General features: G+C 34.8%; 1 protein-coding gene and 1 long non-coding RNA gene across 3 annotated transcripts in view; one reads left to right on the top strand and one right to left on the bottom strand.

Annotated features, from left to right (window-relative positions):
• Nucleotides 1-16,761, top strand: part of TLK1 (tousled like kinase 1) — a 144,109-nt gene that overhangs the window by 113,426 nt on the left and 13,922 nt on the right. For both annotated transcript variants that reach the window (XM_070580127.1, XM_070580126.1), the window contains 6 exons: nt 8,306-8,403; nt 10,533-10,614; nt 14,200-14,291; nt 14,376-14,465; nt 14,617-14,786; nt 15,096-15,231. In XM_070580127.1, the coding sequence (XP_070436228.1) occupies nt 8,306-8,403; nt 10,533-10,614; nt 14,200-14,291; nt 14,376-14,465; nt 14,617-14,786; nt 15,096-15,231 (668 nt within the window). The remainder of the gene's footprint in view (nt 1-8,305; nt 8,404-10,532; nt 10,615-14,199; nt 14,292-14,375; nt 14,466-14,616; nt 14,787-15,095; nt 15,232-16,761) is intronic.
• On the bottom strand, nt 1,213-15,810 carry LOC103565829 (uncharacterized). Its single transcript, XR_011528412.1, has 2 exons — nt 15,621-15,810; nt 1,213-1,521 (listed from the first exon to the last, which is right to left on the bottom strand). It is a non-coding gene; the product is annotated as an uncharacterized lncRNA (long non-coding RNA).

The raw sequence follows: 16,761 nt of genomic DNA, 5'->3' as shown, positions 1-16,761 counted from the left end.
CAGTTCTTTTGTTGTAGATGGATAGAAAGTTGATTCCTTGTATTTAGAAGAATTAACTCACTTGTAGTTTTCTTTGCATCTCTCGGAGTAGTGAGGCTGTTTGCTTTTCATTTTTTCAGAAATGTGCTACTTCATTTACATTACAGACAGAGGAGAGCAGTTAAGTTTTTCTCACTCTCTTTCTCTCGCAAATTGTTTTCCTTGGGTATTCCGTAGTGACTCGTGTATCAGCTAAAATATTTATCATTAGCTAGTATATTGCTCTTTAAATTTATTTTTAAAGCTGAACAGAAAAAGCACATTTTTTAATAAAAAGTGTAAATACTCTCTAAAATAATTTTACCTTTTATATAGCTTAAGGATTTAACAGAGTAGAACAGAAAAGAACTATAAGAAAGTATATGGAGACCATACAAATTATTCATGAAACTCTTTTTTAAAAATAACTTTTTTGCTACTGGTAATTATGTACAAACTTCCCCAATTATCACATTAAAAGCTTGTCATTGCAATGGGAGTAACTTCTGTCTTTAAAAAGTTCTTCCTTTGAGGCAGAGCTACTAATTATCCCATTTTATGTACCTGTGTCACGTGTGGAGTTACAAAAACTACAAACCATATACCAGTTAGCTTTTATAGTTGATCCTGTTTTGATACCAGTCTTTGGTAAATTCTAGTTAGGGGAAAGCAATTTATCTTCGTGATTTAAGGAGTTCTGCTGGGTTGTTACTTGTATAGTTCAGCTCATTATTCTAGAATTGAAGAAAACTACATAAATGTGCTTTCCATGGATTGCTACTAAATTAACACCAATAACTTAAAAAAAAATCCCTGAAAAACCGTCTTCCTTATAATAGAGTCTCTCTATAGTCATAATATTATTTAAAAGATAGAGGTTACCAATCATAATACCCCAAAATAATGAGGAAATAAGAATTTTGAAAATTTTCGGGACCAATAACTATGTCTTGCCACTGCTGTTGCTCAAGTTTGTGATGTGAACAGCATGTGGATATGTGTTGCTCTTTATTTTGTGGTCTTTAAGTTTTGTTGTCTTCTAGAATTTAAATATTTGATTAGTTGGGGAGAATGCATATAGGAGATTTGACATCTCAGTATAAATAGTATATTAGGGATTGGCTTTAATGTATGTGTCGAAGTGGGTGAGTGTGTGTGTGTGAGAGAGAGAGAGAGATTTATAAGCCTTCAATATAAGTGCCAGAAGTTTTTTGGAAAAACATAACCAACTTGTAATTGAAACAGGATTAGTCAAGAATCATCAGCACCAGCACAAATGTATCTTTGCAGACCGAAGGAATCAGCTAAACAATTTGCAGTCATCTCAATCTCTACTAAAACAAAAATCGCATCCAACATGCCACCTGACACCATTTCTTTCTCTCTTTCTCCTTTGCTCCTTGCGATGTGGCATTCATCTCTCCTTGTGCCTCCGTTCTGAAGAGATAACAGTATAGCAACAACTCTGCCACTGAAATCCTGTTCTCTGACCGATATTGGCACCTGCAAAGAGAAACAACCAGTAACAGGCAGCAGCAACATCAGTATTAATCTTCCATGATGAAATCTTTACAGGTCAAGAACAAGCACACAGCTCTTTTCTCACTCCTTCACAGTGGACCATGCAACTAGTTGAAATGGAAGACAATGGATTGTCTACAAGCCTTTTGAACAGTGGAGAATACAGGGCATTGGTTTTAGGTGAATTGACCCCTAAATATTCTTCAAGTTTGATATCTCCTTTGGTCTTTCTTTCTAGAATACCATTGTCATCTGATTTATCAAATCCTTTAGTATGACCACAAAGAATAAGTTTGCATATGTGACATTTCTTGTCACTTTAGGTTTGAATAAAAATATGAAAATAATGAACAATATAATGCTAGAGGGCTTAATCTCTAAATTTGTGTGTTCACCTTTATATTTACGGCCATGACTAGAAGAAATCTTTTGGGAATTCTTCTCTCATTAAAAGCCAACCACACTGTACATTATGTTTCTCTAGAACATAATGCAAGATGCTGCTTGTGTAGGCAGTAGTTTTCAGTGGAAGTCTAGTGAAAATGCAGTGTACTACAAAGTGTCACGATTAAGCCCATGAAGAATGTTATGAGGTTCCTGACTTCTTGGCATGTGTGAGCAAGAAATGTGCCAAGAAGAGTGTTGGAATTCTAAAGTTGACATTTTGTCCTTACTGCTGCTTCTCATTTAAAAATGAATAGTATTCTGTAAAAGATGACTGTGCTGAGAGAACATGGAACTGGCTATAGATAGGACAGCTCCCAGTGTTTATATTCTACCTCCTACTCTCATTATGGACCTACAAACATATTCCTGGTTATGTGTTTCCCCATTTATAATCATACATCTTGACTTGGTAGGAGATAATATTCAGTTACCAAAATGAAAATTTAGAGATAAAAATGTATTTTACTCCTGTGGTGTTTAATATTAATCCAGTTGTGTAGGCAACGGAATTTTAAAAATTTTGGAATGATCTTAGAAGTCATGTTAGCCGTTGATTAGAGCAGGGTTTAATTCAGGTTTGTAACTTCAGTCTACAGATCACTGTTCCACACACACAAAAAAGAGAGAGAGAGAAACCAATTGGTTGGCCACTGGCCCTTCCCAGTCAGAACTCCAGGCCATTTATATGCATATGCATAAAGAGAGTCTAGAAGATAAATCTTTTCATACTTAAAAAAAATCTGTGGAATCCACCAAAATCCTGAAAGAGGTTAGAAAGAAGCAGAAGGCTGGGAGAAGGGCTCCAAAGTACTGTGGTAATGCATTTGATGTGCTGGGGCTTGGTGTCAGCACCTTGACTGGCGTTTAACATCAAGGAATTTCACCTCCCTAATACAGCAGCTGTAATTGCTTTTTCAAGAAGTGTACTAAATAGTTAAATTTTACCAATCACTTGAATTGTTAATTATTTGCTGCTGGGAAGGTAGGGTTTTCTTACGTTTATATAGAATAGGGGAACTGACAGAACCAAAACCTGCCCATTTTGACAGTTATTCCCAATTAGGGGTTTTAATGCATGTATTTATGCATTTGAAAAGAGAATAAAACACCACCTCCACCCCCACCCCCCAAAAAAGAAGGAAATGAAGTGCAGAGAGAGAACAACATTCAGGTTCTAGAATAATTATCTAAGCCCGTTAAACACACCTGAGGTAGGTAAGTAGGCTCCCATCAGTGCTAGCCAGCTCAGTGACTGGGGATGGGAGTGGAGGGAACATTTATATAGTTAGGAAAGAAACAACCCCCCACCTCCAAATTTCATAATTTTAGTCTCTTCCCCTCCTCTTACTCCACTCCTCAATCTGTGCAATCATACTCTAGCAAAAATGGGATTATGGGCAGTAGTTTCAAAACTCATCTCTAAATTCAGACCTGCTTTGTCTAGGTGGTCTTTTTGTTTGTTTGTTGATTGGTTCATATTTCCAATGGTTCATTTCTCTCTTATCTGTATTTAAGATATGTAAAGGCATATAATAGAAATAATCTGGGGATGTAGAATAAGGATAAATTTGAAGTAAATTGATAATAATTTTTTCCTTAATTCTTTTTCTCTGTACTGCCCTTTTTTTCCATTAGCTTTTTTTTTTTTTTTTTTTTTTTTAGATTTTTTTTTATTTTTTCCTTTTTCTCCCCAAAGCCCCCCGGTACATAGTTGTGTATTCTTCGTTGTGGGTTCCTCTAGTTGTGGCATGTGGGACGCTGCCTCAGCGTGGTCTGACGAGCAGTGCCATGTCCGCGCCCAGGATTCGAACCGACGAAACACTGGGCCGCCTGCAGCGGAGAGCGCGAACTTAACCACTCGGCCACAGGGCCAGCCCCTCCATTAGCTTTTAATAGGGCCTTTTGTTAATTTTGCCTTTCACTTTCCTGGTGATAAACTTTTTAAATGGCATTAGAAATAGTTTATGAAATTACAATTTAAATTGAGGACCTGGAGATACTAACTTTTGAGGGATTAATATTGTTCATATTACTAAAATGAATTTGGTGTTAAACTTTTTGAAACCTTATTCTGAGCTAGTTTTCCTAGACCAAGAAATGTTGTTATGGTGCTGCTGAATAGACTGTTCAAAGTGATAGGCTTTTCTCTGCTTCCACCATCTTCATAATATACCACACAGAATTTCTTTTCTTTTACCAACCCCATTGATTATCGATCGAGCTGAGAATGATGTATCAAAATACTTTCTATCTTATCTTGGCTTTATTAGAAAGGCAGCTCTTCGAAATTGAGTTGTTTTGTGGGGATGACATGTAACATACATTCAAGATTTGCTAAAGAAGTTTAAGCTAGTATGTTTAATTTTTTCAGGAAATCTATCAGTTTTACATGAGAAAATGCTTTTTATAACTTCAAGCTTTACAGGTTTGGTTCCTACACACCCCACCTTTCTTTGAACAATTGCCCTTTTAAAAATTGTCATTATAGGAAATGCTCAAAAATATCCCGCATCTGCCTACCGTTTTTAACCTGGTGTTTTTATGGAGATTCTACATTACTGTGACTGACTTTTGGCTTAAAATGTTGAGCCAAGGGGATATTAAGTTGCCAGAAGAGACTGATTACAAATAGAAAGCATTAAGTTGCTGTGGAATTTACCTTTCATAGAAATTTTTAGAAGTTAAAAATTGTGGAAGCTGGTGTTTTGAAGCTTACTTAAACAATGAGACAATATTGAGGTCTTTTGTGGTATACATGCATGACTTTTTTTTATGTAAGTAAAATATTAGAGTTTCTTTTAAAATAGTCTTTAAATCGCTGTAGTGTGTACTGTTCATTTGCCCATTGCTGTATCTTTTTGTTTAAACAGAAAAGAGCCATGTCCTTTTATTGTCTGATCACTAAGCCTACCTCTCTTTTTCATACAACCTATTCTCACTCATGTCCTTTCGACACTGTAATAGCCTACAGAGACTGGTTCTTTTCCAGAGATGCTGTTTGTTTCCTCGTTTCTTCTAGACCTTCTCTGCTTTAACTGCTCAGCTAGTGGATGACTTGAGGATTGAAACTTGGTATTCTTACTAAGCACGATCTAGCTGGTTCCATTGTCTCTCTTTTATTTTAGTAATCTGGTCTAGCTTTGCCATGCATTTGAGGATTCCATTCTATAATGAATTCAGGTCAGTTCTAAGCCCAAGTCATCCTTGCTTCTCCTGAGCCCTCTGAAAACAAGTGATTCTGAGGATGGCCCAGAGGTTAATGTCAGTCTTAAGCAAGGAGAGTGAGCCTACAGGGTAGATCTCTGGAAATGATCTGCAGTAAAGATAAATTAGTTGCTGAGACTACTGTATTCTAGACTATCGTACCCTGGAGCCAGATCAGAACTGGGCCTTGCTCCTTTCTGTAAGGAGAGGGTACTAGGCAGTATTGCCCTGGTGTTTGCCTCAAGTATGTGCATTAAACTGCTCGGGCTGCCATCACAAAGTACCATAGACTGGGTGGCTAAAACAACAGAAATTTGTTTTCTCACAGTTCTGAAGTCTGGAAGTCCAAGATCAAGGCCTGGCAGGGTTCATTTCTGGTGAGGCTCTTCTACTGGCTTGTAGACGGCTGCCTTCTCAAGTCCTCACCTGGCCGTTTCTCTGAGCTCTCACAAAGAAGGGACAGGGTGGTAGAGAGAGTTCTCTCTCTCTTCCTCCTTATAAAGCCACTAATCCCATCATGAGGGTCCCACCCTCTGGAGCTCATCTAACTCTAATTACCTCTCAAAGGCCCCATTTCCAAATACCATCCCTTTGGGGTTTAGGGTTTACACATACGAATTTTGGAGAAATACAAACCTTCAGTCCATAGTACCATGTATACTTTTTCTCAGTGGAATTTGAGAAAAATTACTTAGACTTCCAGAATTATCTTTCCCCCAGAAGTGTGTCTCTTTGTTTTAAGGTCTAAGATATTGTGGAAGAAATGTTAAATTATAATATGGAAAATGTAAATATATTTCACTGACTGTAGAGGATTTGCGTCTACTGTGTATAAGACATGGATGTAGTTCCTTCCCTTGACATTTCCTCTTAAATACCTAGGATCCAGCTTTCTTTCCCCTAGTACTTCTGACATTTTGGGTTTTCCGGTAAACTTTACAATTCAAACTGAATGAATCTTGCCTGTGCTTTTTTGTATCATGAGATTTTATGGGACATATTTGTCATGTTTTATAGAGGGGGGAAAAAAGCTTGCTTAACTGACACATACATTTTACTATCTTTTATAAGTATTTTGTGATATTGGTTACTGCCATTGTATAGACATCTGAAGATTACCAAAAATTATAAAACAAATGTAATTGTATGTATCAACAATCTAGTTGAATCTCATATTTATGACTCTAGTAAAATTTAAGTTTTATAAATTAACTTTTGAAATAGTATCCCCATACCACAATTTCAAATGAACATTAAAGCAAGTATTTCACCTGATATTCCAATATGTATTTCACAGTTTTATCGGATTATTTAAAATCCACCAGCCTACCAAGTGTTTAGTAGCTTCCTACATGTGTGAGAACCAAATTAATGGCAAATTTTAAGGCAGCAAACGTTAGTAACGTGAAGAGAAAAAGTTACCGCTTTCTGTGTTCTGTGGTATAAATGAATTTGAATTTCTTCATACTCATAGGTATACCTATATGGCCAGTTTCTTATTCTGCTTTCTATCTCTAACTTAGGACAACTAAATGTGGTTTGGGTTTATTGTTCAAAAGCTTTTTAATATATTTCCTTTCCTTATAATGAATCTTTATTTAATCCCCTAGGCTACTACCTCCCTTGTTTTTTTTTTCATTACAATTAGAAATATTTGTGACTGAAGCTATATGAAGTGAGGAATTTCAGATAAAGTAAGACAATCTATTTAGTGTATCTATTTTAGAAACATCTCCCCGAAATTCTAGAAAGCTTTATCTTCATTTAACTTTACTTTGAAAGTTTCTATTTATCATCTACATTAAATCTCTTTGCATCAAGTAGTGGTTGAGTTTCATTTTAAAATAATTAAAATAATCTTAAGGATCAGGTGGAATACAAACAACATACTTAGATTTAGTTTTTTAATCTGTGAACGTTCATTTTTCTGTATAATGCTTAGAATATTCCTTTCAGTTTAAGCCTTAGATAAAGGTGTAATAGACCATACCTCTGTTAACTGCTTTGGAATGAAATAATATTTATATTTTCAAAGTGAATTTTGGAATTATTAATTTTTTGAGATAAAGGATTTTTTAGAATATCAGAAGATAAATCGTGAAAAGAGAAGGAGCTAATGAAATCCAGAAATATTTAAGTGCAATATTCAGAAATAACCTCTATTCTATGTGATATAGATTTATAATGGTAGTCGGTTCACATTGAGGCCAAGGCAATCTGTATTTGTTCATTTACTCAACAAATATCTATCCAAAAATATTATAAAATTGGGCATTTCTAGAACTCTCCATTGAAATTTGGTATATTCTTCTTCGTCTTTTAAGTAGATAACTCAAATTTATAGTGACAAATCAAAGAGATGTACATGTGTAATGGGTGATTATGTTTGGTTGTTTGGTTGTCTAGTTTTTAAAAATGTTCTAAAAATTGTACATTTTGAAACATGAAAAATATTTATCAACATTTTTATGTTAAATTTTAAAGTAAATTTCCTTAGGATTTGCCTAGATCTGCTCTAATAACTAAGGATCTGGACAGCTACCCATAAAAATTTTGTTTTAGAGTCTTTTTAAGGTTCTAGGGGTATTTATTTAAAGTGAGTGGTCAGGTTGTGTGTGCGTTTGTGTATTCTAGATATTGTAGGGTCTAGGAATAATCAGTGGTTTTGTCTTCTTCCTTTCTTCCTCTTTTACTATTGTAAAATATCTTCATTTCATTTGTTTTGTACTAGTAAATTATTCCCTCTTAAATTAAAATTTAGATGTACCAGAAATAAAACTTTCAGCTCATTTTGTGTTATAACTCAGTTTTAGACTACCTTGCAGTCATTTTCGGTTTAGACATTATAAAAATAGATTTCTTGTAGTACAAAATAAAACTCAGCATCTCATTAGATACAGATTTTTATGTGTAGGATAGTTTCTTGAAATAGGCTTTGCCTTGTCTCTTTCCATCTTTCAGGCATTGAAAAGAGCAATTTGGTCTTTTAACTCAGTGGTACTTTATAATACACTGTTCTTGCTGTCACTGTAAAAAAATTGATGCATGGATAAAAATATCTTTTTTATATCGCAAATAAATTGAGCTTGTTATAGTCCCCTCTCTTCATTTTCAGGAAGAGGCAGAAATCCAGGCAGAACTTGAACGTTTGGAAAGAGTTAGAAATCTTCACATTCGAGAGCTCAAAAGAATTAATAATGAAGATAATTCGCAGTAAGTCATTATTTGTATTTCACAGTTTTACATGATAAAAGTTTTTTCTCCCCTGTGGAGAGCATAAACATGATATTTCCTTCTTGGGGGCATACTCATCACACTTAGAAAAAGATCCAGAGTCTGTCCCATGGCTCAAAAGGCCTCGTATGATCTGGTCTCTGGCCATCTCACCCATCTCTCATCTTCCCCTCACTTATATGTCGTAGACTTACTGGCCCCCTCAAACATGTGTAGCATGTTCTCATCTCAAGGCTTTTGTGCTTGCCGTTTCCTTTGCCTAAAATGTTCCTCCTCCACATGTCTGAGTGGCTTACTCCTCGTTTCATTCCAAATGGTCATTTGAGAGGATGTCCCTAGGCCACCCTATCTAAAATATGAGTCCTTGCCTCACTTCATTCCCTCTCTCAGTATGCTTACAATCATAGCATTTATCACTATTTGGAATTATAAATTTATTTTTCAGTTATTTATTATCTGTCTCTTCCCACTTGAATGTAAGCTCCATGAGAGCAAGGACTTAGTTTTGTTCTTGCTGTATTGCCAGAGCGTAGGCTAGTGCCTAGCATGTGGTAGGTATGCAATAAATGTACATTGACTGAGTGCCACACTTAATATTGCAGTAGTGAAGGAGAAATTATTTCAACTAAAGGGATTTCAGTGAGCCATGTATCCAGCATTATGCAAAAATTGGAGAAGAAATAGAAAAGAAGTTATAGTCTATGTCCTTAATCCCTGGTTATCAAAAGGAGTGCCATAGATATTAAATGCTAAAGGAATTCAGAGAAGAGAAAATACCTGTGGACTGGTGGGAGCTTTATGAGAAATTAAGATAGAAATTAAGCAAGGCACTACTTGGATTTAATCAATGTGGAGGAGAGGAAGGTTTCTTTTTACACTTTAAGACTTGTAATTTAAAGCTTCATGATCTGAGTGTCAGAATTAGTGCTGACCAATTTCTGCTGTGAATGTAAATAATCTTGCTTAAAGGAAGGCATCTTCATGATCATTTGAGTATGAGTAATTCATAAACAAACAGATCATTCCAATGTATAAGGTGAATGAAATAATATAGTTATGGAATAACCTAAATTGTACCAGATGAAAATTCTAACAAAGCGGATAGGGCAAAGCTAATTTACAATTGGCTGTTCTGAAAATTGTGTTCAAGTTTGTTTTGTGGATATGTCTTAGTCTACTTGATGAAAATTAAGTGAATTGTTACAGTTTTACATTTATCTTTAAAACTAAGCAGAATTCTCTATTATTTACAAGTTCTTCAAGAAAAAATTATCGAAGCAATAGTAAATTGATTTTAAATAAAATAATAAAATAGTGCATCTGGAATTACAAAGCTATGATTGACTTTTTTTTTTTCAATTCCAAGAGTGCCACATTTTTCTTCTAAGTCCTCACGTATATTTGCTGTTTACTTTGGGCAGGTTACTTAACCCTTCTGTGCAGTAGCGCCCTCATCTGTAAAACAGAGGTAGTGTCAGGGTCTACTTCATAGAGTTGGTTGAGAACTAAATGAGTTAATATATGTGAGTGCTCAATATATAGCAGGCACAATAAACGTTAAATAGTAGTAGTATCATCTGTGAGTGATTCTTTATTAAGTTTTTTAAAAAGCTTTCCTTTTTTAATTGAACATTAAAATTTTATTTATAGACATCCAAAGATAGTAAAATTTATTCATGGATGAAGGCCAATTTATAAATATAATTATTTTTAATCATATGTCAATACTATAAAGTCTTGATTGACCATAAACTCCAATATAAAAGTGTATTTTTCCAAGGGAAGTAATTCCTGCTGAGTAGACACAGGATTTCATAAAGCTCTTGGCAACACAGTTGTTGGTAGGTCTTTATCAGAGGCTGTAACTGGTCACTGAACCTGAATATTCAGCTATAAATGTTAAGCTTTGTGAACACCAAAGCATTAAGATGAGTGATAGTCATTCAGGTAGAGAAAGAAAAGAAGTATGCAGCAGAATTCAAAGTTAGGAGTAGAGTAACTGAGAAAGAAATAGCTAGGAGTAGAATAAGAGAGTGGGACTTTATTGTGGAAGGAACGTTTTTGTGTGTGTTTTCATATGCCTGAGTGTTTTTTCCCCCACCCTGAAGGTTCAAGGATCACCCAACGTTAAATGAAAGATATTTATTACTTCATCTGCTTGGTAGAGGTGGCTTTAGTGAAGTATATAAGGTAATGTAAATTTTTTTCTGTTCTTCACACTAATATAGCAAAGATACAGGAGTATGTGGTTAAGAAATACTTGTCTCTTATTTGTTGCTTTTAGAATTTTTTTGACTAATTTTATGTTTGACTCTTACTACAAAAAAAGAGTCTGGTGACTTATGTTGTCTTATCTCAAGAGTGTAAAGACTATACTTGCACCTGCACAGTCCCTCTGATATTTGGCACCTAGTTACCAACAGCCATTAGGATTAAAATAGGGAGATGGCCATTTAAAACAGTACATTTATGGAAAGATTGTATCCTTTAATTTAAACATGTGTCAGAAGTCTTACGTGTCCTGAATTTACCCAAATTTCTACTTATTTTAAGGCCAGTGTTTCTCAAATGCGTCCTATAAATGTCAAAATTTTTACTCATCATGTTCAATGTTTTATACCTTACTTTTTTTTGCTTTACCTTGTATCTTTCTGCCCAGCCTTTAAATATTGTAGTTCCTAAGGTCTCTTATTCTCTATTCTGTATTCTCCTTTTCCAGTATATCCCCTCCCATTCTCTGAGTTACCGTCTATAGGATTTCACCCCCAGATATGTATCTCTAGCCCACACTTCCCTTCTGAGCTCCTGAGGTGAATGACCGTATTCACCTTATGTGAATAGACCTTCTTCAGCACTGCAAAGTCAGCGTCTGAAATGGAAGTTATCTTCCTCTTCTCCGAAATCCCTTCTTCTAACACTGCTCCCTACTTCAAAACAAAGCATTTCTATTCACCTGCCCAGTCCCACAAGTGGAAAACATAAAAGCCATCCTTCACTCCACATTTCCTTTAAGTCACTTCCCCCAACATATAACCAGTTGCTGATGCCTGCTGTGATTAATTAATGTCATTAAGCTCTCCTAAATCCCGCAATGACTCTCTCTCTCTCTCTCTCTCTTATGTTCAAGGCCTCATTGTCTCTTGTTTGTGTTGCTTCCTGAGCCTCCTAGCTGATCACTTTCCTTTGGGCATTGAGTTTCTCCAGTTCATTTGTGTATGCTGCCGCTAGAGTGGCCTTTTTATAAAATGCAGTCTGATCATCTCACTCCCTTGTTTATAAGCTCTAGTGGCTTCCCATTTGCTCTTAGTTAGGATGAAGTCATATTGAAGGTCTTACTCTCACCTTAACCTTAATTCCTGTAGAAGGCTTCCCTATTGGTCCGCCCTTTTATAGGCTCCCTGTGACATTTTGTGCTTCATTATGTGTTGGTGTAGTTAGTGGTTAAGAGTGTGGGTTCTGAAGCCAGATAGGCTGGGTTTGAATCTTGACTAATTCTGACTGCTACTTACTAACTGTATAAACTTGGGATTATTACTCAACATCCTCACTGTCTTCATCTGGGAATAAAAACATACCTACCTCATGGGACTGTTGTAATGATTAAGTGAGCTATCACCGGTAAATCACATAGAACAGTGGTGCTTAAGTAAATGTAAGTTCATCAGATGATTATTTGAAGTCCTCACTGTTCACTTAGACAAGCACCTGTACCTTCTTGGTTTTCTGAAGACAGCCTGGATTCTAGTTCTGACTCTGGAAAAAGTTATGGGATTTGGATTCAGAGGACTTTATTTCTGATCTTGGTTCAACCATGAACTATTTTTTGTTTTTGTTTTAACTTGGACAAGCATTAAGCATCATGGGCCTCTCCTTCCTCACCCATCAGGAGTGATCTGTGAGCTCTCTTCCAGTTCCTATTTCTCTGATTCTAATGGTAGTTCGTCCTCAAGCATTTAATGCTTGAAGTAGGCTTACCCAGGCCACAAGGTAGAAAAGACAATCATAATAGCTCACTCTGGATCTAAAAATCACCAGAAGTACAGTTAGCTTACACTAGCTCAGCCTAAAAGGTGCCCAGCTTCTGAGCCTACTAATGGCTTTCATGACAACCTTCTGCCATGACCCAATAGTATTTCCACTGTTTTTAGCCCCATAAATAGAGCTAAAAGGGGCTTTTCTTTTTGAAGCAAGGGCTTATGTAGAAATTAGAAAATGCAGATTGGGGTCTAATGACTTGAGCCATCAATACTGACCTAAATACTAACAGCAGTTCCCTCCAGCCCCTTCAAAGTCCTTTCAAGTTTGTCAAGTCCACTGGGAAACACACAAAGCAACATGTTGTAAAAATATAGACTTTTATCTGTACCAAGGTGGAAAATAGTGAATCAGTTGCTCAGTGATTACCGTATTAGCCTTATGGGAAGGTATACTTTACTCACCTAATCTTGGGAGAAAGATGTGTCTTATCTAATTATTATAATCAATATGCACTGATAATAACTTTTTATTAGCAGTATACTTACAATTTTATTTTCTTCTACTATCCTTTATTACAACTGCCTTTGAATTTTATCCTGAACTTCTTTTATTTTTGTTCTTTTCTATTTCTTTAAATTTAACTTTTAATAATAATTTAATTAGCTAATGTTTATTGGATAGTTAGTATGTATCATGTATTATTCTAAACACTTTATATGTTTCACCTCATTTAATTCTTTGAACAACCCAAACTTTATGAATGAGACTGAGAGAGAGTATTAGCACAAAGTCATGCAGCTAAGTTCATTTAATTCTAAAGTGAATATCCTTAATTACTGCATCCTATGTTATTTCTGATCTCACGCATTTATAATTTTGTGACAAACAGTTTCCCCCTACTACTTATTTTTAGGTTAAATTGATGGGAGAGTGGGGCCTGGGGACTTTCTTTCTAATAAATATGTAAGCTTTTAATTTTAAGTGTTTTGTTAAAGGGGCACCTTTCTATGTAAATTACAGTGGAACCTAAATTTTTAAATCTCTCTTTAATGATATGCAGTGTTTTTTTCTTAAAAAAATTATGTCATCTGAAGCCTTAAAATAATACTGATCAGTCTTTATTTTTTTATTTAGAAAATAGGCTGGTGATTTGAACAAATCAGTATAAAACCTTTTGTTGAGACAATTAGGGAAAATTGAAGATAAGTTAGGTATTAGATGAGATTAAGGTGTGATGTAATTAGGTGCGAATGATATATGGTTAATGCTTACTTTTGTTTGAACAGTTTCATAATCAAAGTTGATATTTTTTTTTTTACAGTTGGGAAATGGTTAGGAACTTGCTAATTTTCAAAGAAGTGAAAAAAGTGGAGAGTTGCTAGGTAAAGGTAGAGAAAAAAGTTGCTTTATCCAATCCACAAAAAAGCATTACAGCCATCTGTTTTCCTGGCTGCTTACTGCTACTGCCAAGTACAGAGGACCAGGTCCATATTAAAACCAAGTAATAGTTTTATTGTTTTATCTTGATTCAGTATATTGACATTTATAAAATTTGAATGTGAAAATTCACATTAAGGTTCTCTTTGATTTAGCACCATGGAATTTGTATTTTGTTTCTGATAATAAATGTGTCATTGAACTATATATAATCTTAGCAGAGATAGATGCTCACCAAAAATTGTACTGTATATTCTAATTCTATAATATTGCAAAAATTATCACCAAAATTTTTTTTAAAAATCGCTTCAGCTGTTCACTTGGTCTTTGGTCCTAACTTTTCTATGCCTTGATTCATAGGCTTTTGACCTTTATGAACAAAGATATGCTGCTGTGAAGATCCATCAGCTTAATAAAAGCTGGAGGGATGAGAAGAAGGAAAACTACCACAAGTAAACATTAATACTTTATAGTTTTTATCAATTGAAAATATATGTGATGGTCGTGGAAAATTAATATACTGTCTCTTCCCGTAGACATGCCTGCAGAGAGTACAGAATACACAAAGAACTGGATCACCCCAGAATAGTTAAACTCTATGATTATTTCTCCTTGGATACAGATACGTAAGTGAATATAGGGATTTAGTTTTTAAGAAAAAATACAGTTGCTTTTGCTTTCCCTATTCTGTAATGATATTAGTACTTGTCATTTCTCATTGTGATTCTGAATTATTGGATAATATTTTGTCTAATGTTTTTCTCTTCTCCACTGCAGGTTTTGTACAGTGTTAGAATACTGTGAAGGCAATGACTTGGATTTCTATCTGAAGCAACATAAATTAATGTCAGAGAAAGAAGCTAGGTCTATTGTAATGCAAATTGTAAATGCACTAAGATATCTCAATGAAATCAAACCACCTATTATACATTATGATCTTAAGCCAGGTAATTAATAAAATATGTCCAAATAATTTTTTAAGCACTAAAGAATATAGTTTTTAAAAGTCATATTTACTATCTGAAAACATGCTTTTCAGTTTAGTTTTTGAAAGTCAGTGGAAAACTAGTAGAATTTAAAGTCTTTTTATTATATGACCGCATTTTAAAATTACATTTTAAGTGTATACTTTAATTATATTTAAGATTTTAAAATATGTATTTTAAATATATATAATTCCCAAAAGTCAGCTTAAGTGGTAAAGATAATGTTTTTCATTTCTGTATCATTAAAGGAACTGTATGTTTTGTTCTTAGGAAACATCCTTCTGGTAGATGGAACAGCATGTGGAGAAATCAAAATCACTGATTTCGGTCTGTCCAAGATTATGGATGATGATAGCTATGGTGTAGATGGAATGGATCTAACTTCCCAAGGGGCAGGCACTTACTGGTAAATGTATTATTAAAAATATCAAAATGTCTAAATTAATGCCCAGTCTTTTTATGAGAGTTTAATTTTCATTTTTATTACCTTTGAGATTACTGTGGTAAGAGTTGTGATATGAAGTCTCTGAGTCAAGAGGGAGACTAAGTCAGTCCTCTTTTCTCATCTCCTCTTAACTGTAAACATCAGCAAACTGGAGGGAGAATGACTTGGCCTTAGCAAGTGACTTCAGTACCTACCAGCCAGAAACTCCTGACATGGAGAATTAATGGATTTGCTTCTATAATGTTAGTGACGTTTATCATGAATAAAAATACTTATATAAATACAATATCTTAGCTATTACAAGCAATAGCCATAATCATCAAGCCCTCTTTGTAGACGTTTCTGCTTACAGTTTTTGTTGGAGATGAATGTTTTGTTGATCAAGGATGGAAGAGAAATTTGGCATATTCTTGGTCTTCAGACTTGACTCTCAAAAATTCCTTTTAATGACTTCGGACATGTAAATACAAATTTAGATAGAACCATAGATTCACAGATATAAGTCTAAATGAATGTCATTCCCTCCAGAGTACCTAGGTGCTGATAAAAATTATTTCAGTGTGAATTTTCAAATTTACTGTTAAATTTACCAAAGTGAAGTAGCATAGACTATAAAATTACAAAACAAACGCAGTTTTCAGAATAAATTAGTTTAGCAAAAGGGGTAAAATTTTAATTGTAAGAGAGATAACTGTACTCAGCTTCAGTGAACAATATAATGGCTAGAAACATAAATGTGACATGAGGGTTTCTGGAACAGTCTGCACACAGTTAGCCTGAGCACATAATAACCGGTTCCATAAGATGTCGCAGATCTGTGTGGACTTTACCTTTCATGAATAGGGATTAGTCACGTTCATGTATTCTTTTAAAACCATTTTAAAGTTTCAAATTCTGCTTATGGCACTTTCTAGGAATGCGAATAAGATAATATGTCATGGATTTTTTTTTTTTCACATTTAAAGAAAATTATCATTCAAACTAGTAAACCCCGAAAGTATCCTCAATCAGTAGTCTTGAGACTTTTTCCTTTTAGCAACAAGGCTCCTTTTTTCACAAGAAAATCTTAGAATCCTAAAAAATAAAACCAACAAAAACAAAGCTTCTTGGTAGAACCCGTGGTCCTCTGGAACAGTATGGAAAACTCCCCCTGTGTCGTTTCCCTCTCACTCTGGCTTCGCTAGTGTAGGGCAGGGCAAGGAAGTTTCCCTCTGACAGCTGGGCATGAGACAGGAAACCTTATATTTAGAGGGCTGTATAGGAAGGAGGATATAGTTGTGGCATTTCCATGTAGGAACCTGGGCTGTATTTCCCGTAGAAACAGCATTCCAAAACATGGTTAGTTTTCTACAGTCATATTAGTTTTTTAGTTATGTATTTGGTAAACTGAGATGTCCTGTTCAGACTTTTAGAATACATGTATATAGTGCTTTTACAAATTACCATTCATCCCCAGAAACTTAAACTTTTGTCTTTATCAGTTAGAAGAAA

Source organism: Equus przewalskii, chromosome 17, assembly GCF_037783145.1.
Source record: "Equus przewalskii isolate Varuska chromosome 17, EquPr2, whole genome shotgun sequence".
Taxonomy (NCBI): domain Eukaryota; kingdom Metazoa; phylum Chordata; class Mammalia; order Perissodactyla; family Equidae; genus Equus; species Equus przewalskii.
Note: the sequence above shows the minus strand (reverse complement) of the source record. Positions and strands in the feature narration are given on the sequence as shown.